The sequence below is a fragment of the Coregonus clupeaformis genome, chromosome 13, assembly GCF_020615455.1.
Source record: "Coregonus clupeaformis isolate EN_2021a chromosome 13, ASM2061545v1, whole genome shotgun sequence".
Lineage (NCBI taxonomy): Eukaryota > Metazoa > Chordata > Actinopteri > Salmoniformes > Salmonidae > Coregonus > Coregonus clupeaformis.
Genome location: NC_059204.1, coordinates 42,721,017 through 42,747,833, shown reverse-complemented (window position 1 = coordinate 42,747,833; position 26,817 = coordinate 42,721,017). Strand labels below are relative to the sequence as shown.

General features: G+C 44.1%; 1 protein-coding gene across 8 annotated transcripts in view; it reads left to right on the top strand.

Moving 5' to 3' along the window:
- The window catches only part of LOC121579517 (kelch-like protein 13), a 98,800-nt gene extending 73,676 nt beyond the window's left edge, over positions 1 to 25,124 (top strand). For 2 of the 8 annotated variants that reach the window (XM_045224443.1, XM_045224444.1), the window contains 2 exons: positions 12,025 to 12,138; positions 23,933 to 25,118. In XM_045224443.1, coding sequence (XP_045080378.1) covers positions 12,025 to 12,138; positions 23,933 to 24,420 — 602 coding nt within the window. In that variant the 3' untranslated portion in view covers positions 24,421 to 25,118. Of the gene's footprint in view, positions 1 to 12,024; positions 12,139 to 23,932 lie in introns of all 8 variants that reach the window. The other 6 variants (XM_045224439.1, XM_041894161.2, XM_045224440.1 and 3 more) reach the window with 6 other exon arrangements.
- Positions 25,125 to 26,817: the final 1,693 nt, after the last annotated feature.

Genomic DNA, 26,817 nt, shown 5'->3' with positions numbered 1-26,817 from the left:
AGAGAGCGAGATTAGGATTTAGTCTATTTAAATCTAAAAAATACAAGGTGATAGATAATTTAGTAATCTTACAAATTAATGCGAGTGTATGATCAACGCTTACCTTTTATTAAAAGACAAGTTAACTCGCTTGGCCTTCCTGGCAGCAAAAGCATGCACTGCTTGTTGGAGGTAAATTTTGTAAGACAACTCGTGCTCAATTGATATGGTGGCGAGTCCATTCTCTCTTGACTCATAGTAGAGCTCAGGTAGTTTTTGATGAGTTTGAGCTTGGAGAATGTCACCAGGAGTGTGAGAAGAACTCTCAGGGCAACAAAGGCATTGGGATACAAGGAGGCCATTTGGTGTCTGGATATGTACTCTAGTGCGTTGAGTGGTTTTGCCTCACTGTCCAGTCTCCTGCTCAAGACTTTGACTCCTTACACAGAACTTTACCATCGATGTCCCTGGAATCCCCTAACGTAAGGGCCCTCTCCAGTGTTGCGCAGTCCCTGGTAAGTGCTGTAGTGTGCATGTCCTTGATGGTGGGGATGTTTTAAAGAATGCTGAAAATACTGCTGTGCTCTTCGAGCTGCGTAAACCGCTTGTTTGACGGACTGAATAGCAGAATCAAGAATCTGATTAAAGAAATGTACTTTGAATTTCTGCTGAGGGTCAGTCACAGGCTCGTCCTCTCCCTTGTAGCCAAACAGACTCCTCTTCTTCCTGGGACGGACTGTGGGCTGCACTGGGAAACAGGGCTCAATACCCATCTCCTCTGCCAACTCTTTTGCACTTGCTTAAGCGCCAGCGAAAGCTGCATCGGATCGGTAGTCTTGGAGGAATACCCTGTTTGAGTTCAGTTGAGCCACTGCTAGTGAAAGTTTAAAACTCACCACCTGCAAACTCTTACTGGTGATGTTCACTTCGAACAAGATGTCATACCAAACAACCACTGCGCACATGAAGCCAAAGTTGTTCATCTTGGTGGCGATGCTGTTTGCCTCCAACCTTGTTTTAGCACCACAGCTGCCTATGAGCTTGGTGTCAGTGGCGGTCGACAACAGGGCATCATAAATCTCCCCGCGTTGGTAACGCACAGGTTTCACAGTCTCCACGCGGCTCTCCCATCTCGTGGCGCTGAGGAGTTTCACTGTGAGTCCATCTTTTACTTGCTCTTTCAACACGTCCCAGAGGTGTGTAGATCAGGATAGAAATGTATAAATCTCTTGGATGGTGTTAAAAAAAACTCAGCCGCCTCCAAGCAACACGATTCTGCATCCGAGAGAACTAGGTTCAGCGAGTGCGTGCTGCATGCACAAAAAAAGGCCCTCTGATTGATATCCTGTACTCTCTTTTGAACTCCGCTGTGCCTCCCCCGCATATTCGCCCTGTTTTCATAACCCTGCCCTCTCATGTCCATGATGGCGATGCCATGTTTCTGTAGTTTTGAGATGAGCAACTCGGTCATGCCCGCCCCCGTTGCGTCAAGCAGTTCACTAAACTCCAGGATGTGCTCTTTCGTACACACTGACCCATCATCCTCGGTTAAAACAAAATGCACCACCATGGTCATCTGCTCTGTTTTGCTCTTGTCTGGTGTGCAGTCCGAAATTATATAAAAATATTTGGCTGCTTTTAGATCACTGCACACTGTCTGCTGGATCTCTTGTGCCAGCATGTCAATGATTTCGTTCTGGATTATTATACCGAGGTAGTGCACATGTTTCTTTGGACTGTATTCTCCTTACATGCTCCTTCATGATTCCATCAAAGATACCCAGCATTTCCACTAACTTCAGAAAGTTCCCATTATTTGGCTCGTTCAGCCTATCGGTGGTCCCACGTAACGCAATGTTCTGGGTGGCCATTACGCGTATCAGGGCTATGAGCCTCTGCAGCACCTGCTGCCAGTGGAGAGTCTCTCCGTCAATAGCCCGTTGGGCTTGGGCATCGATAGTTTGCTTGGACACCAGCCTGATCTCCAGCTCCTTCCACCTTTGGAAACTATCTAGGTGGTCATGCGACTTCTCATGCGAGCTGAGGAGGTGGCACAGATTCTTCCAGTCCCTGGTTCCATCCCTGACCAGCGCAGATTTGCACTCGTGTGAAAAAAGTTTGCAGCAAAAACAGAAGGCTGCATCATTTTGCTTGGAAGAGACAAGCCATGTTCTCTCCACTCTCTCCCCGTTCGCCATCCTCCTATTGTAGTGGGCCACCGAAAACTTTCTTTGCCCCTCATCTCTTGGGAAATGCCCCTCTTTATCCTGATGTGGCCCAGCCTGTACTAACATATCCCGTAAAGATCCATTCATATATTTTGGCCACTCACCGGGATCTTTTAGTTATTTTTTCTCTGGGAGTTGGATTTAGCAGCACCACCACCACTGTCATCGGGGACGGGGAGCTACGAAGCTGGGTCTGGTTCCAAGATAGTAGGGTCTTCGCCAGCGTTGTTTGGAGGTGTGGCTAGGCCTGGTGCAACCACCTGTTCTTGTCCAGCCAGAGAGCTGTCATCATCAGTGGAAGTGCATGGCTCGGATAGTGGGAGTGAACTTCGGGAGAAGAGGGAATGGGGTGAGGGCGGGAACTGCAGCAACACTATGAGCTGGTGGCTGGGGTGCCGTTGGCGGTGTAGCAGCCGATCAGGGGCGCCGGAGGGCGGCAGCCAATTGTCAAAATGCCGCCCCAAATTCAAGTGCCGACATAGGCGGCTGTCTAATCTTGCCTAATGGGAGGGCCGACCCTGACAGCCTGGCTCCTGGGACTCACTGGGCCATAGCCTCAGTTGACCTGCTCTTACTTGGGGCCAAGGTAAGACCGCAGGGGCTTTTTGGTAGAGCCTGACCGATTTATCGGTTAACCGATATTATCCTTTAACGGATGTATTTGTATCTGCATTTAATCCACCGAAAAGGACCGATATAAAATGCGGGAAAAATGCTTGGGAAAAAAGCTGTTCTTCATAGAATTTGACTTTATTTATGCATTTCATTATATTTGTCCTGAGCTTGCCAGCTCAATAAAGTACAAAGAAATTGCACTGGCCATATACTGTTATGTGAAGTGTCATGGTAGGGTGTGTGGTGTCATGACAAACAATGGATACTATGCCCAAATGTAAAGCAAGTGCCGTGCTAAGAATGTTCAACTCTGTGGTAACAATGTTACAGCCCTTTGACTTTAGTTAAGCCTACAAAATCTTGTGTGTGTTATTTGCTTTTTCAAAGGGTATTCCTCAAGCTCTGTCATTCAAATGTTTTCAGAGACACAAAAAAACATAGCAGGTTACAAAGTAGCTCATCGTAGCTACGTTTTGATGTATGGGTTGTCACTTGTCAGGAACTGGTCCAAATTCACGTTCCGCCACCCCCATCTAACCAGCTAAAGTTGTCCACATGCTTCCCAGCCGAAACAGTTCGGAAGTGTTTGTGCATATATTATGACGAAATTTTTGTTCGTTTTGGATTTTGGTACGAGTTTTTTCAGCTGTTCGGGCATACACATTTTTTTAACGAGGCCAGCCGAAGTTCGGGAGCCGAAGTCTACGCCCCTGGGTCTGTGATTGGTCAACTGTAGGGATTCTTCAATAAAGTCTTTGTTGTCATTCAACAAGAGACGACTCGTTTTCATGCACATTTTTTTATTGAGAAATACTGCATCGAACATCTTAGTTAATGTAAAATTGCGGACTAAGATCTCCTCTGCAAAAACGTCGAAATTAATGACAGATTTCTTGAGTTATCATAGATCATTTCTGACTATTTTGAGGAAGTGTATATTGGCTACAGCATCTCAAAATGGACAAACCGTAACTAGCTGACACCTTAACTAGCTGTGAGAGAGTACTTGATGCTGTTCACTGAGGGTTAGTGCTATCCGGAATCCTTGGGACGTCCCTACGCTAAACCCAAACCTTAACCCTTACCGTAACCATTTTAAATATACACTTCAATGGGGTAGAGACGTCCCAAGGAATCCCGGATTGCAAGGACCGTTCACTGCGGCATCGCTTTGAGCGAGAGGCAGCGTTGTGCCAGTGGCTAATTTTGTGCTTGATGTTTTTCCTTTCAAGTGACAACTACCAGAATTGAGTGGCTACAGCCCAACAATAGATGAAAACATAGCTAAATACTAATACATTGAATATGTGTCCAACTGGCTAGAATGAGGCAGCTCAGTCTTCAGAGCCTAGGCACATTTTTGCTGGAATCAGTTTATCCTCCTTTCACTAGAGTAACACACAGTTTTTCCATTAAAAAATCTAAATGTGATGTGGTGCTTACATGAATGTTCTTTCCTCAAATTTAAGAAATCAGCTCTCTGAGTATCTTTCTAGGGCTGTTTTAAGCACAATCCATACAGATTTTTTTTTTTTTCCATTCCAGCTATAAAAATATTGGCAGATACAGTGCATTCGGAAAGTATTCAGACCCCCTGACTTTTTCCACATTTTGTTACGTTACAGCCTTATTCTAAAATGGATTAAATCGTTTTTTCCCCCTCATCAATCTACACACAATACCCCATAATGACAAAGCAAAAACAGGTTTGTAGAAATTTTAGCAAATGTATAAAAAAAAGATTTAAAAAATGAAATATCACATTTGCGTAAGTATTCAGACCCTTTACTCAGTACTTTGTTGAAGCACCTCTGGCTGGGCCACTCAAGGACTTGTCCCGAAGCCACTCCTGCGTTGTCTTGGCTGTGTGTTTAGGGTCGTTGTCCTGTTGGAAGGTGAACCTTTGCCCCGGTCTGAGGTCTTGAGCACTCTGGAGCAGGTTTTCATCAAGGATCTCTCTGTACTTTGCTCCGTTCATCTTTCCCTCGATCCTGACTAGTCTCCCAGTCCCTGCCACTGGTTAACATCCCCACAGCATGATGCTGCCACCACCATGCTTCACTGTAGGGATGGTGGCAGGTCTCCTCCAGACGTGATGCTTGGCATTCAGGCCAAAGAGTTCAATCTTAGTTTCATCAGACCAGAGAGTATTGTTTCTCATGGTCTGAGAGTCTTTAGGTGCCTTTTGGCAAATGTGCCTTTTACTGAGGAGTGGCTTCCGTCTGGCCACTCTACCATAAAGGCCTGATTGGTGGAGTGCTGCAGAGATGGTTGTCCTTCTGGAAGGTTCTCCCATCTTCACAGAGGAACTCTAGAGCTCTGTCAGAGTGACCATTGGGTTCTTGGTCACCTCCCTGACCAAGGCCCTTCTCCCCCGATTGCTCAGTTTGGCCGGGCGGTTCCAAACTTCTTCCATTTAAGAATGATGGAGGCCAGTGTGTTCTTACGGATATTTCCTTCGACCCTATGGCTTGTTTTTTTCTCTGAAATGCAGTGTCAACTATGGGACCTTGAATAGACAGGTGTGTGCCTTTCCAAATGAATTTACCACAGGTAGACTCCAATCAAGTTGTAGAAACATCTCAAGGATGATCAATGGAAACAGGATGCACCTGAGCTCAATTTCGAGTCTCATAGCAAAGAGTCTGAAGACTAAATAAGGTATTTCTGTTTTAAATTGTTTATACATTTACAACAATTTATAAAAACCAGTTTTTCGCTTTGTCATTATGAGGTATTGTGTGTAGATTGATCAGGAAAAAAAGTAATTTAATTCATTTTAGAATAAGGCTGTAACGTAACAAAATGTGGCAAAAGTGAAGGGGTCTGAATACCTTCCGAATGCACTGCATCGGTTATCGGTGAATATTTCCACTCTAAAATCGGAATCTGTATCGGATCCGAAAATCTCATATCGGTCAGGCTCTACTTTTTGGATGGCATTTACATAACAATGGCTAACTGTGAACATGGGTTTACGTCTGCGATGGTTAACACCTCACAAATCCACTGTTTTGATTATGCAGAGGTTGTTGATTCTGCTCTTCACAAGTCCTCAATGTCTAGTTATGAAAACACAATTTCCCTAGTATAACATCAGGGGTGTGTACTAGTGTAACACTGGTGTTGCAGTTGAAAAGCAGCACCAGTTTCCTGTGCTTGTCACTGCCTGTTATCCTTGGGAAGCCAGTCTGGCACTCAGACATTCTATCACTTGTTTCAGACGCAGCACAGAGTTCAGCCTTTTGTACATAAATCCTTTTGATGTAACCATGCGGAGGAGGGAGGGTTTTGAAACCTTGATTTGCGACTGAGGTTTTGTCAGCTTATTTTAAAAGATTTAAAGAACATGAAAGGCTGCCCTCGGTCAGGGCAGTGACACACACAAACACAAACAGATTTGTTAACCTTAGTTATGATGGAGGACGTGGTTATATTTACAGGTTTAAAGGCCATCCATCCTGTTTATACCTCTATGGCCACTCTCCATAACTGTCCATGTGAAAGCCTGTCATATTAATCCAATCTACTAGGACAGCCAGAGTACAAACATGGGAGGAACAATGACAGCACTGCTATCTCTGATGTTTAAATAATGTAGGAAGCTCTTGTAAATATAGCAGCATGTAACTAAAGCTCTTGAGCACTCATTTGCATTTATATCTTAAAGCACCAAGCACTCTGGAGACGAGTGCAAATGTACTTGGTAGCGAGATAGAGCTATTACTTAATTTATTAGGTTTGGATATTTTTCAGAATGCATTCTAGCAAATCGTCAGTTATTGTTTAGTGGGGATAGAGAAAGAACAGAAATAGAACAGAAGACTAATGACTATTGTTCTAATGAATCACTAATGCCTGCTGCTGCCGTTTTAGTCTCCCAGTAAAATTCCTTAAAAATGTATTTATTCTTAGAATGATTTGGACTTAAGGCCTAGTTTGCCTCCCCTTTGACAAGTTCTCACAGCAAATATCTGTGGCGTGAGAACGATGAAAACGTGATGTAGGTCTAATGTGAGTGTGAACGCTATGGCCATACGTTGTTGATGCTTTGAATTGGAGACCATCCATTTGGTCCACTGGGACTTCTGTGTCAGAGCTGTAGCCAGAGCTCTTTCTATTTGGGCCTGGATTAGACCCAAAGTAAGCCCATATTGAGTCTCAGCCAGGGACAAGCCTATTTGTGCCAAAAATTGTGCTGATTTGACTCTTGGGATCTGTTTACGCTCACATTCAACACACAAAGCACAGGTCAGTAAAGAGAGTGGAGGGTCCAGGAAGACCCTTTTGACTATGATATAATCTGAGCTTTAGGAGATCATCTATGGAGACTTGTGTTTGTCTTAGAGCTGGGGCCCTCATGGACAATGGGGCGTATTCCACAGGCAGGGACACACACACTCACTAACTGGGTCAACTGATCAATACTGCGAGGTCAGGGTTATTGCATCATGTAACCAAGAAATAGGAGGATTGAGTGTTTGACATCCTCACCTGGACAGCCAGGTGGTGTCTAAGACCTCATCACCCTACAACCCAGTTTCTCTTTTAGGCTACATGATGATATTCTACTTCTAACTGACATATGGAGACTCCTCTGTGTGCCTGCAAGCTTGAGAAATCAGCTTTGCACTCTGTCTGGAAACTTGATTGGACAAATCTTTTTCTGACCTAACAAATCACTGCAGAATTGAGAGGGCCCACACCGTGTGGTGTAAAGAGAACATCCCAGTCTGGCCCCCAGGCTAGCCTACACCACTGAATAATTATAAGTGCCTTTTGCCCCCAGCTTCAAGTGCTGAGGCGGTGTTCCCTAGTAGGAAGTTTGCTGTGTGCTGCTCACCCTGCACTATCAGCGCAAACATAAATATCACTGTCATGTCTACTTCTGATAAGCCGCTCAGTAAAGTGCTAAATAACTTGCTAGTAACAGATGAGATTCATATACTGACTGATTTCTGAAACTCATTTAGATACTACCTTTGATGATATAGTGGTAGCAATACATGGTTATAACATCTACAGAAAAGACAGAAATGCCAATGGGGGTAGTGTTGCGCTCTATATTCAGAGCCACATTCCAGTAAAGCTTAGAGAGGATCTCATGTACTTCAAATACTGTTCAAGTAATATGGCTACAGGTTCATCTGCCACACCTAAAGCCCATTCTTGTTAGGAAGCTGCTATAGACCACTGAGTGCTAGCAGTCAGTATCTGGATAATATGTGTGAAATGCTTGATAATGTATGTGAAATCAACAGAGAGGTATATTTTCTGGGTGACCTAAATATTGACTGGCTTTCATCAAGCTGCACACTCAAGAAAAAGCTTCAAACTGTAACCAGTTCCTGCAACCTGGTTCAGGTTATCAGTCAACCTACCAGGGTATTTACAAACAGCACAGGAATTAAATAATCCACGTGTACTGAGCACATCATTACTAATGCTGCAGAAATCTGTTGTAAAGCCGTATCCAAATCTATCGGATGTAGTGATCACAATATGGTAGCCATATCTAGGAAAACCAAAGTTCCAAAGGCTGGACCTAATATTGTGTATGAGGTTCTACAAGAGGTTTTGTAGTTAATCCTATATTGGTGTTGTAAAGAATATTTGCTGGTCTGTGGTGTGTAATGAGGATCAACCAGACACTGCACTTGACACATTTATGAAATTGCTTACTCCAGTTACTAATAAGCATGCAACCATTAAGAAAATGACTGTAAAAACTGTTAAATCCCCATAGATTGATGAGGAATTGAAAAATGTTATGGTTGAGAGGGATGAGGCAAAAGGTATGACAAATAAGTCTGGCTGAATAACCTATTGGCAAACCTACTGAAATTTGAGAAATCATGTGACCAAAAAGAAGAAGAAACTATACTATGAAACAAAGATGAATGATAGTAAAAGGTTTGTTGCACCTTAAATTACAACAAACTCAGCTCCATCATTCATTGAATCAGATGGCTCATTCATCACAAAACCCACTGATATTGCCAACTAATGATTTTGTAAATTGGCAAGATTAGCAAACTTAGTCATGACATGCCAGCAAGAAACGCCGAACCTACACATCCAAGTATAACTGACCAAATTATGAAAGATGCATTGTAATTTTGAATTCCGTAAAGTGAGTGTGGAAGAGCTGAAAAAATTGTTGTCTATCAAAAATGACAAGCTACCTAGGTCTGACAACTTGGATGGGAAATGACTGAGGATGATAGCGGATGATATTGCCACTCCTATTTGCCATCTCCTCAATCGAAGCTTACAAAAAAGTGTGCCCTTAAGCCTGGAGGGAAGCAAAAGTCATAGTAGAATAGTAAAGCACCCTTTACTGGCTCAATGAGCCGACCAATCAGCCTGTTACCAACCCACAAAAAAATTATGTTTGACCAGATAAAATGCTATTTTACAGTAAATAAATTAACCAACTTTCAGCACACTTATAGGGGAGGGCATTCAACATGCACGACACTTACACAAATGACTGATGATTGGCTGAGAGAAATTGATAATAAAAAGATTGTGGGAGCTGTTTTGTTAGACTTCAGTGCTGCGTTTGACATTATCGATTATAGTATGCTGCTGGAAAAACGTATATGTTAGGGCTTTACACCCCCTGCTATATTGTGGATTGAGAGTTACCAGAACTCAGAGGATGTTATTTAATGGTAGCCTCTCCAATATAATCCAGGTAGAATCAGGCATTCCCCAGGGAAGCTGTCTAGGCTCATTTACTTTTTTCTATCTTTACTAATGACCTTGCTCTGAGTAAAGCCTGTGTCTATGTATGCAGATGACGCAACCCTATACACGTCAGCTACTACAGTGAGTGAAATCACTGTAAGACTTAACAAAGGGCTGCAGTCAGTTTCAGAATGGGTGGCAAGAAATGTTAGTCCTAAATATCTCAAACTAAAATCATTGTATTTGGGACAAATCATTCACAAAACCCTAAACCTCAACTTCATCTTGTAATGAATAATGTGGAAAATGATGAAGTTGAGGAGACTAAACTGCTTGGAGTAACCCTGGATTGTAAACCTTTTTGGTAAAACATATTGATGCAACAGTTGCTAAGATGGGGCGAGGTCTGTCCATAATAAAGCGCCACTCTGCCTTAACAACAATATCAACAAGGCAGGTCCTACAGGCCCTAGTTTTGTCGCACCTGGACTACTGCCCAGTCGTGTGGTCAAGTGCCACATAGATGGACTTGGGAAAATTATAATTGGCCCAGAACGCCCTTAAATGTATATGTATATGTATACCTAACATTAATAATATGCATGCCAATCTCTCATGGATCAAAGTAGAGGAGAGATTGACTTCAGCACTATTTGTTTTTGTAAGAAGTATTGACATGTTGAATGCCCGAGCTGTCTGTTTAAACTACTAGCACACAGCTCGGACACCCATGCATACACCACAAGACATGCCACCAGAGGTCTCTTCACAGTCCCCAAGTCCAGAACAGACTATGGGAGGCACACAGTACTATGTAGAGCCATGGCGACATGGAACTCTATTCCCCACCAAGTAGCGACCTTTGCTGCTATAACAGCCTCCACTCTTCTGGGAAGGCTTTCCAAATGATATTGGAACATTGCTGCGGGTAGTTGCTTCCATTCAGCCACGAGCATTAGTGAGGTCGGGCACTGATGTTGGGCGATTAGGCCTGGCTCGCAGTCGATGTTCCAATTCATCCCAAAGGTGTTTGATGGGGTTGAGGTCAGGGCTCTGTGCAGGCCAGTCAAGTTCTTCCACACCGATCTCAACAAACCATTTCTGTATGGACCTCGCTTTGTGCACGGGGGCGTTGTCATGCTGAAACAGGAAAGGGCTTTCCCAAAGCTGTTGCCACAAAGTTGGTAGCACAGAATCGTCTAGAATGTCATTGTATGCTGTAGCGTTAATATTTCCCTTCACTGGAACTCCTCCACTAAACTTTACAGTTGGCACTATGCATTCGGGCAGGTAGTGTTCTCCTGGCATCCGCCAAACCCAGATTCGTCCGTCGGACTGCCAGTGGTGAAGCGTGATTCATCACTCCAGAGAACGCGTTTCCACTGCGCCAGAGTCCAATGGCGGCGAGCTTTACACCACTCCAGCAGACGCTTGGCATTGCGCATGGTGATCTGAGGCTTGTGTGCAGCTGCTTAGCCATGGAAACCCATTTCATGAAGCTCCCGACGAACAGTTTGTGTGCTGACGTTGCTTCCAGAGGCAGTTTGGAACTCTGTAGTGAGTGTTGCAACTGAGGACAGACGATGTTTACGCGCTACAGGCTTCAGCACTCGGCGGTCCCGATCTATGAGCTTGTGTGGCCTACCACTTCGTGGCTGTCGTTGTTGCTCCTAGATGTTTCCACTTCACAATAACGGCACTTACAGTTAACCAGGGCAGCTCTAGTAGGGCAGAAATTTGATGAACTGACTTGTTGGAAAGGTGGCATCCTATGTCACTAAGTCACTGAGCTCTTCAGTACGGGCCATTCTACTTCCAGTGTTTCTCTACGGAGATTGCATGGCTGTGTGCTCAATGTTATATACCTGTCAGCAACGGAAATAGTCTAATCCACTCATTTGTAGGGGTGTCCACATACTTATGGCCATGTAGTGTAAAAATACACCTTATGGAACAGCGAGGACTGTGAAGAGTCACGCACACAGCTACAAACACACATAACATACACACACACATAACATACACACTTACACCTGGATTGTGTGTTGTAGTGGCCGGAGGCACACACTTAATGTATTTGGAAATCTGTTGTAAATGTATTTTAATGTTTAAAATTTGTTTTATAATGTATATTACTGCTTTAGTTTTTGCTGGACCAATGGAAGAGTAGCTGCTGCCTTGGCAGCATTTAATGGGGATCCATAATAAATACAAAAAGATTGGTACAGTGTAGGCCCTAATAATGGAATGGAGAGTGAATATGCCCCACAACCTCTCTAGTCTGTGTGTAGACTAGAATCAATACAGTGAACCCTGAAGGGGCTTGGGAGTGGAGTGGTGGTTGGTGGGGGGCATCTCTGCTCTCTGTTTAAGTCCCTAGTTCAGCAGCTCCCACACTGAGACCCTCCAAGGCCTCATTTGCAGCTGTTTGTTCTCCTTAGTTCTCTCTTGACCTACTTTCCCCTCTAATACTCCGTTTTTTTCTCCTGTCTCTTTCTCCCATATGCAGCCACAGTGGAGTGCTACAACCCGAGGACAAACGAGTGGACATACGTCGCCAAAATGAACGAGCCACACTACGGCCACGCAGGGACTGTGTACGGCGGTTACATGTATATTTCCGGTACGTATGTGGCTCCAAATCAAGTTACCAATGTCAGTGGGTAGTTTAGTCCTATTAGATCCAGGGCTTGGAGGGAGGCTCTTTTCCCATTTGACTGTACTTATGTTTTAGAGCCACTGACTATACCAGATGGCAGTGCTCTGTTTGAGAGAGTGACTGGTATCCTACAAGATAGATGTGTGGGTTTTCTGTGGGTGACTAAAGCCTCACATGTTTGACAGTCACGCTTCCTAATCGTTTCAGTCCCACATTAGCCATAAGATGGAGCAGAGAGTGGGCCATCCAACCGTGGCCAAACAGCAGGCTGTGATGACAGTAAAGCATCCTTCATTACAAGGTCATACAGTGAAATTCTGCAGACCCTGCTCCTTCTCAACCCCTCCCTCCCACATCACTGGGGTCTAGTTCGCTGTGATATTTTGGGGGGGATATTGTAAAGATGGTTGGAAGTATTGATTGGGTGGTTGTCAGAGACTTGGGTGTGACTAATCCCCTGTCTGTCTGTAGGAGTCAGCCCTGTGCTTGTTCACTTCATAGAATTGAAAACAAATCCTGCCTTATGGAGATGAGCCCAAGTTTCCCAATGTGTGACTAATACAAAGTGATGCTGGACAGAGAGAAAGAGAGGGAGGGGTGGATGAGAGAGGGAGTGAGAGGAAAAGAAGGAAGGGGTGATGACTGTGTAGGAGGGGCATGTCCATAGAGCTCCAACACACAAGCAAGGTTATGTTTATCTCCCCCGGCCTCTGGGCACAGTGTTCATAAGTATAACCCAGACACCTCATAGCCTACTACTAACACCGTAACCCTCCTTCACCCAGTGGCACCTCACCTGCTCTGATCCAGCCTCAGACTCCAGTAGAGGAACAACATGGGCCTGGTGGCCCTAGCTTTGGCATTTTAGCTTCCCGGCTGATGGGGCTTACTGCCTCAACCTTTATGTATTTCTGTCAATGGTTGGCATGTGGCTTATGGTCAGACTGGCACTTCTGGGTTCCTCTACTGAGAACATCTCAAATGGTAGTGTTAACGGTCATGGTGTGTTTGAACTTTTATCACCCCAGAAAGTCAACTTCCCTCCTTGTGATGGAGCATCTCTTAGTGTCATCCTGAGTAACATGAGGAGGCTTCACTGCACATGCACCTTTCTAAAATGGCAAGAGTCTGCCTGGAGTCACTGGGCAATGGTTAGGCTTAGATACAGTGCATTCGGAAAGTATTCAGACCCCATGACCTTGTCCACATTTTGTTACGTTACAGCCTTGTCCTAAAATTGATTAAAATGTGTTTTTACCCCTCATCAAACTACACAAAATACTCCATAAGGACAGAGCAAAAACATGTTTTTAGACATTTTTGCAAATGTATATATAAAACAAAAAAAATGTACTTAGGGAGTTTCTCCCATTCTTCTCTGCAGATCCTCTCACGCTCTGTCAGGTTGGATGGGGAGCATCGCTGCACAGCTATTTTCAGGTCTCTCCAGAGATGTTCGATCGGGTTCAAGTCCGGGCTCTGGCAGGGCCACTCAAGGACATTCAGAGACTTGTCCCGAAGCCACTCCTGTGTTGTCTTGGCTGTGTGCTTTGGGTCGTTGTCCTGTTGGAAGGTGAACCTTAGCCCCAGTCTGTGGTCCTGAGTGCTCTGGAGCAGGTTTTCATCAAGGATCTCTCTCTACCTTGCTCTGTTCATCTTTTCCTCGATCCTGACTAGTCTCCCAGTCCCTGCCGCTGAAAAACATCCACAAAGCATGATGCTGCCACCACCATGCTTCACCGTAGGGATGGTGCCAGGATTCCTCTAGACATGACGCTTGACATTCAGGCCAAAGAGTTCAATCTTGGTTTCATCAGACCAGAGCATCTTGTTTCTCATGGTCTGAGAGTCCTTTAGGTGTCTTTTGGCAGACTCCAAGCGGGCTGTCATGTGCCTTTTACTGAGGAGTGGCTTCTGTCGGTCCACTCTACCATAAAGGCCTGATTGATGGAGTGCTGCAGAGATGGTTGTCCTTCTGGAAGGTTCTCCCATCTCCACAGAGGAACTCTGGTGCTCTGTCAGAGTGACCATTGGGTTCTTGGTCACCTCCCTGACCAAGGCCCTTCTCCCCCGATTGCTCAGTTTGGCCGGGCGGCCAGCTCTAGGAAGAGTCTTGGTGGTTCCAAACTTCTCCCATTTAAGAATGATGGAGGCCACTGTGTTCTTGGGGGGCCTTCAATGCTTCAGAAATGTTTAGGTACCCTTCCCCAGATCTGTGTCTCGACACAATCCTGTCTCGGAGCTCTACGGACAATTCCTTCGACCTCATGGCTTGGTTTTTGCTCTGACATGCGCTGTCAACTGTGGGACCTTTATATACTCAAATCAAGTTGTAGAAACATCTCATGGATAATCAATGGAAACAGGATGCACCTGAGCTCAATTTCGAGTCTCATAGCAAAGGGTCTGAATACTTATGTATATAAGGTATTTTTGTTTTTAATTTGAAATACATTTGCCAATATTTCCAAAAACCTGTTCGCTTTGTCATTATTGTGTGTAGATTTATGAGGACCTTTTTTTATTTAATCAATTTTAGAATAAGGCTATAATGTACCAAAATGTGGAAAAAGGGAAGGGGACTGGATACTTTACAAATGCACTGTATCTCCACCTTTCCAGATAGAGTTCTGTACTGTAGAGCTCATTAATTAAACAAGCCCCCCTCGAGCAGCGGGGCAAGCTGCATTCCTCCATGGACACTGGCAGCATGCAGAGATTAGCTTTTATGACAGCTCGCATGTTTATAAACTATCACTAGTGATGGAAGTCAGGTGGAGCAGAGACATTATCAGCCAGTGTGTCTCTGTTGGGGATTGGCCCTCCTGCTGCACCCCATGTCTCAGGGGTCACGACCTCATTGTGCAAGGTGGCCCACTTGGGGGTGCAGGCCGTGTCTCGCTGTCGTTCCAGATCAGGTGCTGGGCGGTGGCTGTGCTGCCGTGTTGTCTGAAGGCATCCTGTCCGGTGAATGGAGCTGACACACTGAGTCAAGCCACAGGCCATCACAGCTCTGCTCCCACTCCCAGGGTGGGGCTCAGACACCCAGCCAGCACGGCTTTACACTACTGACACACAACACAACGCCTACCGTAAACCACTGGGGAGGAGGCTAGAGGAGAGGCACCTCCACTTCTATCTGGAGAGTGCGGGGACCACGGATTCACTTCAAAGTATATATACAGTGCCTTCGGGAAGTATTCAGACCCTTTGACTTTTTCCACATTTTGTTATATTACAGCCTTATTCTAAAATAGATTTTTTTTTGTATTACAAAAAAATCCTCAGCAATCTACACACAAATACCCCATAATGACACAGCGAAAACTGGCTTTTAGAATTTTCTTTTTTTGTAGTAGTATTCAGACCCTTTGCTATGAGACTCGAAATTCAGCTCAGGTCCATCCTGTTTCCATTGATCATCCTTGAGATGTTTCTACAACTTGACTGGAGTATATAAGGTCCCACAGTTGACAGTGCATGTCAGAGCAAAAACCAAGCCATGAGGTCGAAGGAATTGTCCGTAGAGCTCCGAGACAGGATTGTGTCGAGGCACAGATCTGGGGAAGGGTACCAAAACATTTCTGCAGCATTGAAGGTCCCCAAGAACACAGTGGCCTTAATCATTCTTAAATGGAAGAAGTTTGGAACCACCAAGACTCTTCCTAGAGCTGGCTGCCTGGCCAAACTGAGCAATCGGGGGAGAAGGGCCTCGGTCAGGGAGGTGACCAAGAACCCAATGGTCACTCTGACAGAGCTCTAGAGTTCCTCTGTGGAGATGGGAGAACCTTCCAGAAGGACAACCATCTCTGCAGCACTCCACCAATCAGGCCTTTATGGTAGAGTGGCCAGACGGAAGCCACTCCTCAGTAAAAGGTACATGACAGCCCGCTTGAAGTTTGCCAAAAGGCACCTAAAGACTCTCAGACCATGAGAAAGAAGAGTCTCTGTTCTGATGAAACCAAGATTGAACTCTGGAGGAAACCTGGCATCATCCCTACGGTGAAGCATGGTGGTGGCAGCATCATGCTGTGGGGATGTTTTTCAGTGGCATGGACTGGGAGATTAGTCAGGATCGAGGCAAAGATGAACGGAGCAAAGTACAGAGAGATCCTTGATGAAAACCTACTCCAGAGCACTCAGGACCTCAGACTGGGGCAATGGTTCACCTTCCAACAGGACAACGACCCTAAGCACACAGCCAAGACAACACAGGAGTGGTTTCGGCTCAAGTCTCTGAATGTCCTTGAGTTGTCCAGCCAGAGTCCGAACTTGAACCCGATCGAACATAGCTGTGCAGCAACGCTCCCCATCCAACCTGACAGAGCTTGAGAGGATCTGCGGAGAGGAATGGGAGAAACTCCCCAAATACAGGTGTGCCAAGCTTGTAGCGTCATACCCAAGAAGACTCAAGGCTGTAATCGCTGCCAAAGGTGATTCAACAAAGTACTGAGTAAAGAGGTCTGAATACCTATGTAAATGTATATTTTAGTTTGTAATTTTTAATAAATGTGCGATAATGTCTAAAAACCTGTTTTTGCTTTGTGATTATGGGGTATTGTGTGTAGATTGATGAGGGGGAAAAAAACGATTTAATCAATTTTAGAATATGACTGTAATGTAACAATGTGGAAAAGGTCAAGGGGTCTGAATACTTTCCGAATGCACAGTATATATATTAAGAATATGATCACAAGAAATAAAAACAAGTGTCTTGATCTGTATTTTAATCTATAAAGTATATTTTCTTTGAATAGGATTCTATTTAAATTTGAGCTCTCTGTCTTAAACAAACGGCCTCCTTCAGCATATTTGCCTTAAGCTGCCGGTTGGTAGGGCTGGGCGATATGGCCAAAATATAATATCACTGTATTTTTCTAATATTTTATGTTTTTGAATATTAAAAGTTATACATTTGCTTTATGAGTAGTCCGTGACCCTACGGTAGCAACACATACAGTGGGGAAAAAAAGTATTTAGTCAGCCACCAATTGTGCAAGTTCTCCCACTTAAAAAGATGAGAGAAGCCTGTAATTTTCATCATAGGTACACGTCAACTATGACAGACAAATTGAGAAAAAAAAATCCAGAAAATCACATTGTAGGATTTTTAATGAATTTATTTGCAAATTATGGTGGAAAATAAGTATTTGGTCACCTACAAAGAAGCAAGATTTCTGGCTCTCACAGACCTGTAACTTCTTCTTTAAGAGGCTCCTCTGTCCTCCACCGTTACCTGTATTAATGGCACCTGTTTGAACTTGTTATCAGTATAAAAGACACCTGTCCACAACCTCAAACAGTCACACTCCAAACTCCATTATGGCCAAGACCAAAGAGCTGTCAAAGGACACCAGAAACAAAATTGTAGACCTGCACCAGGCTGGGAAGACTGAATCTGCAATAGGTAAGCAGCTTGGTTTGAAGAAATCAACTGTGGGAGCAATTATAAGGAAATGGAAGACATACAAGACCACTGATAATCTCCCTCGATCTGGGGCTCCATGCAAGATCTCACCCCGTGGGGTCAAAATGATCACAAGAACGGTGAGCAAAAATCCCAGAACCACACGGGGGGACCTAGTGAATGACCTGCAGAGAGCTGGGACCAAAGTAACAAAGCCTACCATCAGTAACACACTACGCCGCCAGGGACTCAAATCCTGCAGTGCTAGACGTGTCCCCCTGCTTAAGCCAGTACATGTCCAGGCCCGTCTGAAGTTTGCTAGAGTGCATCCAGAAGAGGATTGGGAAAATGTCATATGGTCAGATGAAACCAAAATATAACTTTTTGGTAAAAACTCAACTCGTCGTGTTTGGAGGACAAAAAATGCTGAGTTGCATCCAAAGAACACCATACCTACTGTGAAGCATGGGGGTGAAAACATCATGCTTTGGGGCTGTTTTTCTGCAAAGGGACCAGGACGACTGATCCGTGTAAAGGAAAGAATGAATGGGGCCATGTATCGTGAGATTTTGAGTGAAAACCTCCTTCCATCAGCAAGGGCATTGAAGATGAAACGTGGCTGGGTCTTTCAGCATGACAATGATCCCAAACACACCACCCGGGCAACGAAGGAGTGGCTTCGTAAGAAGCATTTCAAGGTCCTGGAGTGGCCTAGCCAGTCTCCAGATCTCAACCCCATAGAAAATCTTTGGAGGGAGTTGAAAGTCCGTGTTGCCCAGCGACAGCCCCAAAACATCACTGCTCTAGAGGAGATCTGCATGGAGGAATGGGCCAAAATACCAGCAACAGTGTGTGAAAACCTTGTGAAGACTTACAGAAAACGTTTGACCTGTGTCATTGCCAACAAAGGGTATATAACAAAGTATTGAGAAACTTTTGTTATTGACCAAATACTTATTTTCCACCATAATTTGCAAATAAATTCATTAAAAATCCTACAATGTGATTTTCTGGTTTTTCTTTTCTCATTTTGTCTGTCATAGTTGACGTGTACCTATGATGAAAATTACAGGCCTCTCTCATCTTTTTAAGTGGGAGAACTTGCACAATTGGTGGCTGACTAAATACTTTTTTTCCCCACTGTACATTGTAAGTGATTTAAATGGGTCTTTCGCCATTCTGATTGTTTTAAACTGTTCAATTCAACCAAAAATAATTTCCTGCATTTCCATCAATTTCTGCATTTCCTGCACTCATTTGAGAACATTTCCTCACTGCCACGTAGGGCTGCACAATATGGGCAAAAAAAACTATCCCTTATTTTTAACCAAATGTTGCAATTGCGAATTGACTTGCGATTTAGATCAAAACACTTGGGTGAACTGTTGGAATCATGGAAATAGAATGATTATTCTAATTCTATAGTTAAAATATAAATAATAGTAGGCACTTTGAATACAGTGTTGTTTGACATGACAACTAATGAAAATGCCAGGAAGGAGTTATTGTGACAGGGTAGGAATCAAATAGATGGTCTGTGTTTCCTAGGGGATCCTATGACCTTTGGCTACATTAAATGTTTCTTCATGTAGCCAACATATTCATGCTTCGCCTAGTCCTCTTTGATTTAGAAGATACTGTTGCACAAACAACATGCTGATTTAGGCCTACACCAGGTTGTATAACTAGCTACGTTTGCGCTGACTCAGTACATTTATTAGCTAGCTAGCTGGCTAACAAGATTTAGGCCCAACGTGCTAAGACATACTAGCTGTTTGCAGATGTAAGAAACACAAACTAATAGTGTAATTATAGAACGCTAGTGGATTTACAGGTGGGAGAACAAGTATTTGATACACTGCCGATTTTGCAGGTTTTCCTACTTACAAAGCATGTAGAGGTCTGTAATTTTTATCATAGGTACACTTCAACTGTGAGAGACGGAATCTAAAACAAAAATCCAGAAAATCACATTGTATGATTTTAAGTAATTCATTTGCATTTTATTGCATTACATAAGTATTTGATCACCTACCAACCAGTAAGAATTCCAGCTCTCACAGACCTGTTAGTTTTTCTTTAAGAAGCCCTCCTGTTCTCCACTCATTACCTGTATTAACTGCACCTGTTTGAACTCGTTACCTGTATAAAAGACATCTGTCCACACACTTAATCAAACAGACTCCAACCTCTCCACAATGGCCAAGACCAGAGAGCTGTGTAAGGACATCAGGGATAAAATTGTAGACCTGCACAAGGCTGGGATGGGCTACAGGACAATAGGCAAGCAGCTTGGTGAGAAGGCAACAACTGTTGGCGCAATTATTAGAAAATGGAAGAAGTTCAAGATGACAGTCAATCACCCTCGGTCTGGGGCTCCATGCAAGATCTCACCTCGTGGGGCATCAATGATCATGAGGAAGGTGAGGGATCAGCCCAGAACTACACGGCAGGACCTGGTCAATGACCTGAAGAGAGTTGGGACCACAGTCTCAAAGAAAACCATTAGTAACACACTACACCGTCATGGATAAAATCCTGCTGCGCACGCAAGGTCCCCCTGCTCAAGCCAGCGCATGTCCAGGCCCGTCTGAAGTTTGCCAATGACCATCTGGATGATCCAGAGGAGGAATGGGAGAAGGTCATGTGGTCTGATGAGACAAAAATAGAGCTTTTTGGTCTAAACTCCACTCGCCGTGTTTGGAGGAAGAAGAAGGATGAGTACAACCCCAAGAACACCATCCCAACCGTGAAGCATGGAGGTGGAATCATCATTCTTTGGGGATGCTTTTCTGCAAAGGGGACAGGACGACTGCACCGTATTGAGGGGAGGATGGATGGGGCCATGTATCGCGAGATCTTGGCCAACAACCTCCTTCCCTCAGTAAGAGCATTGAAGATGGGTCGTGGCTGGGTCTTCCAGCATGACAACGACCCGAAACACACAGCCAGGGTAACTAAGGAGTGGCTCCGTAAGAAGCATCTCAAGGTCCTGGAGTGGCCTAGCCAGTCTCCAGACCTGAACCCAATAGAACATCTTTGGAGGGAGCTGAAAGTCCGTATTGCCCAGCGACAGCCCCGAAACCTGAAGGATCTGGAGAAGGTCTGTATGGAGGAGTGGGCCAAAATCCCTGCTGCAGTGTGTGCAAACCTGGTCAAGACCTACAGGAAACGTATGATCTCTGGAATTGCAAACACAGGTTTCTGTACCAAATATTAAGTTCTGCTTTTCTGAAGTATTAAATACTTATGTCATGCAATAAAATGCAAATTAATTACTTAAAAATCATACAAAGTGATTTTCTGGGTTTTTGTTGTATATTCCGTCTCTCACAGTTGAAGTTTACCTATGATAAAAATTACAGACCTCTACATGCTTTGTAAGTAGGAAAACCTGCAAAATCGGTAGTGTATCAAATACTTGTTCTCCCCACTGTATATTAAGAAGCAAAGTGAAAACAGCATCGTTGTCATCAACATTGTTGCACGTGCTGCATTTTCATTCATTCTCATGTCAAACACTGTATTCAAAGTGCCCACTATTATATTCTAACTATAGACTTAGAATAATAATTATATTTCCATAATTCCAACAGTTCACCCAAGTGTTTCACTCTAAATCACAAGTCAAATCGCAATTGCAACATTTGGTAAAATAATTAGGCCTAGATTGTTTGCCCATGTCGTATTATTTGTTGAATTGAACAGTATAAAACAATCAGAATGGAGAAAGACCCATTTGAAATCAACTTATGAATGAATGAATGAAACTTAGAATGTATGTGTTGCCACCCTAGGGTCACTCACTACTCATAAAGCAAATTTAGAACTTTTATTATTCAAAACATAAAATAGCGTCATACTGTCCAATTTTTTTTTAAATACCATGATATGATATTTTGGCCATATCGCCTAGTTCAAAGATCAGGGCTATATCTTCCGGGGGATGACGAGCTCACATCTGACCATCCTTTCTATTTATCATCATGGCAGATTTATGGAACTTGCTGACCCCTTGGTTTTGTCAAGCTCCTCTGTGTTCCCCTGCCTCAGTTGTTTGGATCTCATTTGTGCCAGCACTGTGCTTCCTTCAAACTGGTCATAAATTTTTACGACGGGTCAAAGCGCCGGCACAATTTTATCTTCACAAATAGATAGATAAATGTGCCTGTGTATGGCAATCATGGTGAAATATTATCTAGTGGGCCAGGCAGCGCAACCAATGAGCTCAGGTGCCTTTAAGTGTCTATGAAAGGACAACCATTTACTGTCTTCGAGATACAAAAAATTATATCTTAAAGCATCTCAAAATGCTTGCAGTTGTCTTGTATGACAACTCTTTTGTCTTTGTTCTAAGGCACTGCATCTCAGTGCTTGAGGCGTCACTACAAGACCCCCTGGTTCGATTCCAGGCTGTATCACAACCGGCCATGATTAGGAGTCCCATAGGGTGGCGCACAATTGGCCCAGCGTCGTCCGGGTTTGGCCGGTGTAGGCCGTCATTGTAAATAAGAATTTGTTCTTAACTGACTTGCCTAGTTAAATAAAGGTAAAATAAAAAAAATAAGACTACCTTAATTAAAGGCTGTAATTAATAGTAATGATGAATTATCATGATGATTAATTCTAACAAAGACAATTACATTGATGGAAGCTACAATCTATCTGCAATATTAAAGCTGATCTACCCCCTAAAAAAGAAAAAAGAAAGAAGAGAAATGGAACATTGTGTCTCTGAGATTGTCTTTTGGCAAATGTATAGATGGGTTAGCTGACAGCATCACGAAAACGATGCACACGCTTCAATGGGGCAGAAGTCCGTTAGTTGTTGATTCTGGATGGCCAGATAGTTACCAACAATGACATGAAACTGCCATTTGGGGAATCGTAAGTGGCTCATTTCAGCTAGTTTCATCTTGTTCTTGATACCATGTCTTGTTTTGAGGTGTTTTAACTGATTTCATGTCAATGCTAATATGGCAAGAAAATTGCTAGCTAGCTAACCAACAACTGTAATTATGTATTGTATTGTGCAAATGTATTAATGATTTCAATAAACATTGGAGACAAAATATAGTTAACATGTTGTCAACAATCTAAGCCAACCCTGTCTGTTTTGCCCCATAGTTGCGCACCCGTCAGTTTTATTGCTACACAACCAACCAGTCTATGGAACCAAAATCTATCCTCTCCACATTTGCTGTACAAATATGTGTCTGCAATAGACATATCCTTCAGCCATTTATAAGCCCTGAAGGTTGTTGGCCAGAGACATCAGTTACTCTAAGATGCTACAAACCTTGGGCAGTGAGATGCAGCTCAACAAGAAAAGAACCACACCCCATATCAAGCTGCTGTTCTATCAGTGGGTTTGATATGTCTTTCTTGTGTCAGAGATTATTTTAATGACACACACACACATACTTGAATAAAGAGAATGGATCTAACTGTGTATCTCAGTGTTTGATCTATTGGTCGAGGGGGAGGAGGCTGATGTTATAGACTTCTGATCAGTCAGGGCCACTGATTAAAAATAGGCCTGTGTAGATTAATGAGGGAGGGAGGTAGAACGAGAAAGGAAATAGGGAAAGAGAGAGCGAGAGGGATCATTGGGCAGTAGCAGAAGCAGTGGAGGGATTCGGGCGCCATTTGGCATGTACTGCAGATCCTCACTGCGCTGCACACTCTGCACAACACAGGGAGGGGGAGGGGTGGGCTGCCTGGCTCCCACCCAGATGCATGCTGGGATTGTGTTCCTCTTTATTTTGAGCCTTCCCTGTAGACATGTCCTGTTTTTTTTTTTCTCCCCACTTTCCCTCAGCTTTGTGTGTCCTGTCTATTCCTCTGTTTCCACCACTACAGTACCTATGTGTGTACGTGTACACATGCACTGTATTAGTGTTTTGAATTTCTGATGCTATTATTTGTATCAATATCCTTTATTGCAGGTGAGTGTATGTGGCTGAGAAAATGTGTGCAGTGTATGTTAGTGGTGCTAAGCATGGGGCTAATTGTGTGTGTGTTGCTGGGCAGAGTAGCCTGATGTTTCTGAGGAGTGGTTGGGTTGGGTGGAGTGAACTGGGCGTTCAGGATTACAACATGCTCTGCGTGGCCAGTTGCAGTGCTGTGGTCTGGTCATGTGACTGTCAGGACAGAACAGGGCCTGGTCGAGGCCGACCCTATCCATCGTGGCAGGGCTGAATGTAGGTCTAGGTTGAGGCCAAGATAGAGTTACCATTAGGTACAGTACAATTGGCTCAGTCTGTTAAATGCTTTTGATTAGACCTCAGGGCTATTTTCAACCTTATTTCAAACGTATTTAACGTGGTCCTGTTTTATTCTGTGTTGCAGGGGGAATCACTCACGACACGTTTCAGAAAGAGCTGATGTGCTTTGACCCAGACGCAGACAAATGGACTCAGAAAGCGCCCATGACCACTGTGCGTGGCCTGCACTGTATGTGCACGGTGGGCGACCGCCTCTACGTCATCGGGGGGAATCACTTCCGGGGCACCAGCGACTATGATGACGTGCTGAGCTGTGAGTACTACTCTCCGGCCCTGGACCTGTGGACGCCCATCGCCGCCATGCTGCGGGGCCAGAGTGACGTGGGCGTGGCTGTGTTTGAGAACAAGATCTACGTGGTGGGAGGCTACTCGTGGAACAACCGCTGCATGGTGGAGATAGTGCAGAAGTATGACCCGGAGAAAGACGAGTGGCACAAAGTGTTTGACCTGCCTGAGTCGCTGGGCGGGATCCGAGCCTGCACACTCACAGTGTTTCCCCCAGAGGACATGATGGGATCCCCCTCCAGAGAGTCACCCCTCTCAGCCCCTTGAAGAATGGGGGGGGGGGGGCACACCCCGCTCCGCTCACACCCCCACAACCCCCCACACCCCATAGACATTGTTTGCACTTTGGACTACATCTGTACTGCATCCCGATACACCCTCTCCTCCCCCAAAGCTGTGCAGAACTCCCCTCCCTAGTGATGAAATCCACATACCGATATGGTTTGGCAACCTAATTAAATGTTATTGCATATTCGGTATATTTTGGCAGGAAATACCTTGACTTGAAGAGTGACTTTGCAATTCAACTTTTCTACCTGATGTCTTTGGAGTTATGTCCTGTTTCTTTAGATGTTTTACCGGGTAAAAACCATGCTGTTGATGACCATACTGACTCTTTTAAGTCTGTGCCAGGTTAGGGGCAGTTGACCCCCCAGAGGGGCAAGATAGGGGCAGCTGAGCTCCACACAGATATGGTTTAAACTCAGGGGTCGGCCCTTCACCCCCTCTCTCTCCTTCTTTCAGATTCAGTTATTTCCTGCTATTGCTATGAAACCGTTAACAAAATTGTTTTTTCTAAATTTAATAAACAAGATTTTGGAAAAAAGAATATCGTCTCCCCAAAGTATCTTGCTATTTACTTGTTCACATGATTGATGCATTCTCTTTATATTGAGCTTAATGTCAACTGACATGTGAGGTATAAATATCTGTTTTAGAACCTCCTGCAAAGTATATTTTCCACATGAAAAAAACTGTTTCTTTCTCTCTATTTTACTGGTTGAAAGTAATCTCTCACATCATTATGCATTATGCCCATTCAGTAGCACCTGCAACCTCAGACCTCCCTCCCCTCAGCTAGTGTTGTCCTCAGAATGAACCATCTTTCCTCTGATTTAAATAGAAAAAGCTTTTATTGTTCTCAAGAGGCAGGAGATTAACTGTAGGTGTACACACAGTTAAAATGTGTCCTGCTGTCTCAATCCTAATCATATTCTAATCTACACTGAGCTGACTCCTGCCCACTGTGTCCAGTGCTTTAGGGCACACCGTTGTCCTCTTTCACTGGCTCCTCTCACCTGGCACACAGACAGACGGTAAGGTCATCCACAACCTGGCCACCTGCCCCTGGGCCATTAAAACCTCAGTGGCAGCATATGGTGTCCGACACGAACAAATCTGCTACACGCTGGAGCAAGGAAATCAAGGCAAATGTAATTTCAGGTGAGTGGGTGTTTTTGTTTATGATGGTGCATGTAAGGATACACGATTGGACACAATCATACAAAACCATTGTTCATATAGAAATGTATGTTTGAAAACATGTAAATGCTATAAGATCCAGTGGTGCCTCGGGCTATGCATCTGGGCAGCAGCCTCCAGTGGATGTGCTCCATCTCCACAACCTACCGTTGTCCTGTTCACTCATGTCTCCTCCATCTCCAGAACCTCCGGGCCAGTAGTGTGCAGGGCTATTTTAACACAACATCCAGTTCAAGGGCAGGCAACTGGGAGCCCTGGGTGACAAGGGAAAGGTGCTGGTGCTGAAGGTACTGGGAAAGTGATGGGGGACCAGTGGGACTGGAGAGATTGGCCTTCCTGATAGATGTTGTTTCCTCTTATCGACAGCTGCACTCTGAATACTCATATGGGACTCTTCGAGCTGAAGCGCCGGCAGTTGTTCACTGAGAGATGTCGATAGGGCCATTGCCTGTCGTCTTTGCTCAGGAACTATGTGCTCTATTACACTGCGCTTGACTGCAATGTTCATCTGTCACTAATATTTGAGGGGCACAGAGGTCCCTGAGAGAGGAGACTCACTTGACTGTGAAATTAGTTTGATCCTTTCATTATATTAGAGATGAGCAATAAAAATCACAAAGCAGCTGTATAGTTAAATGTTCTGGCTTTGTTATACAGTGTGATGAGATCATGTGACCTTCATGAATGGAAAATGCATTCATAATGTCAACCAAGAGGAAGCCCATTGTTTGGATTTGTTATAGCTGATCTTAAAGATAGTTAGTCTCCAATTTGTTCTGTTCAGAATGTTTCCTTGAGGGCTGCTCCAATAGGCCTACTTCACTTTTACAACAGCAGCATGTGGGTGTGTCATCCGACAGTAATGTTGTATGCATTATTTTCTCATCCTGGTTGTGTGTGGCTGTTTCTTTGCTTCGCCCCCTGTGTGGTGTTAAAATGGGCCAAGGTGACAGAGAGGAGGCCAGGCAGGCTTGTGCAGAGTACTTTTGTATTCTCTGCTGACCTGGATATGGTAATGCCTTAATTGATTATGAGTGGCTGCGAGCAGAGAAGATGTCATGCATTTTTTGCACTGATAAGAATTAAGCTGAGATTAATGAAATTGCTTTTTGGCTATTTATCCTACTCCAAGGAGAATAGGCTAAATTAAATACTGTATTAATGACATGCTAACGTAAACAT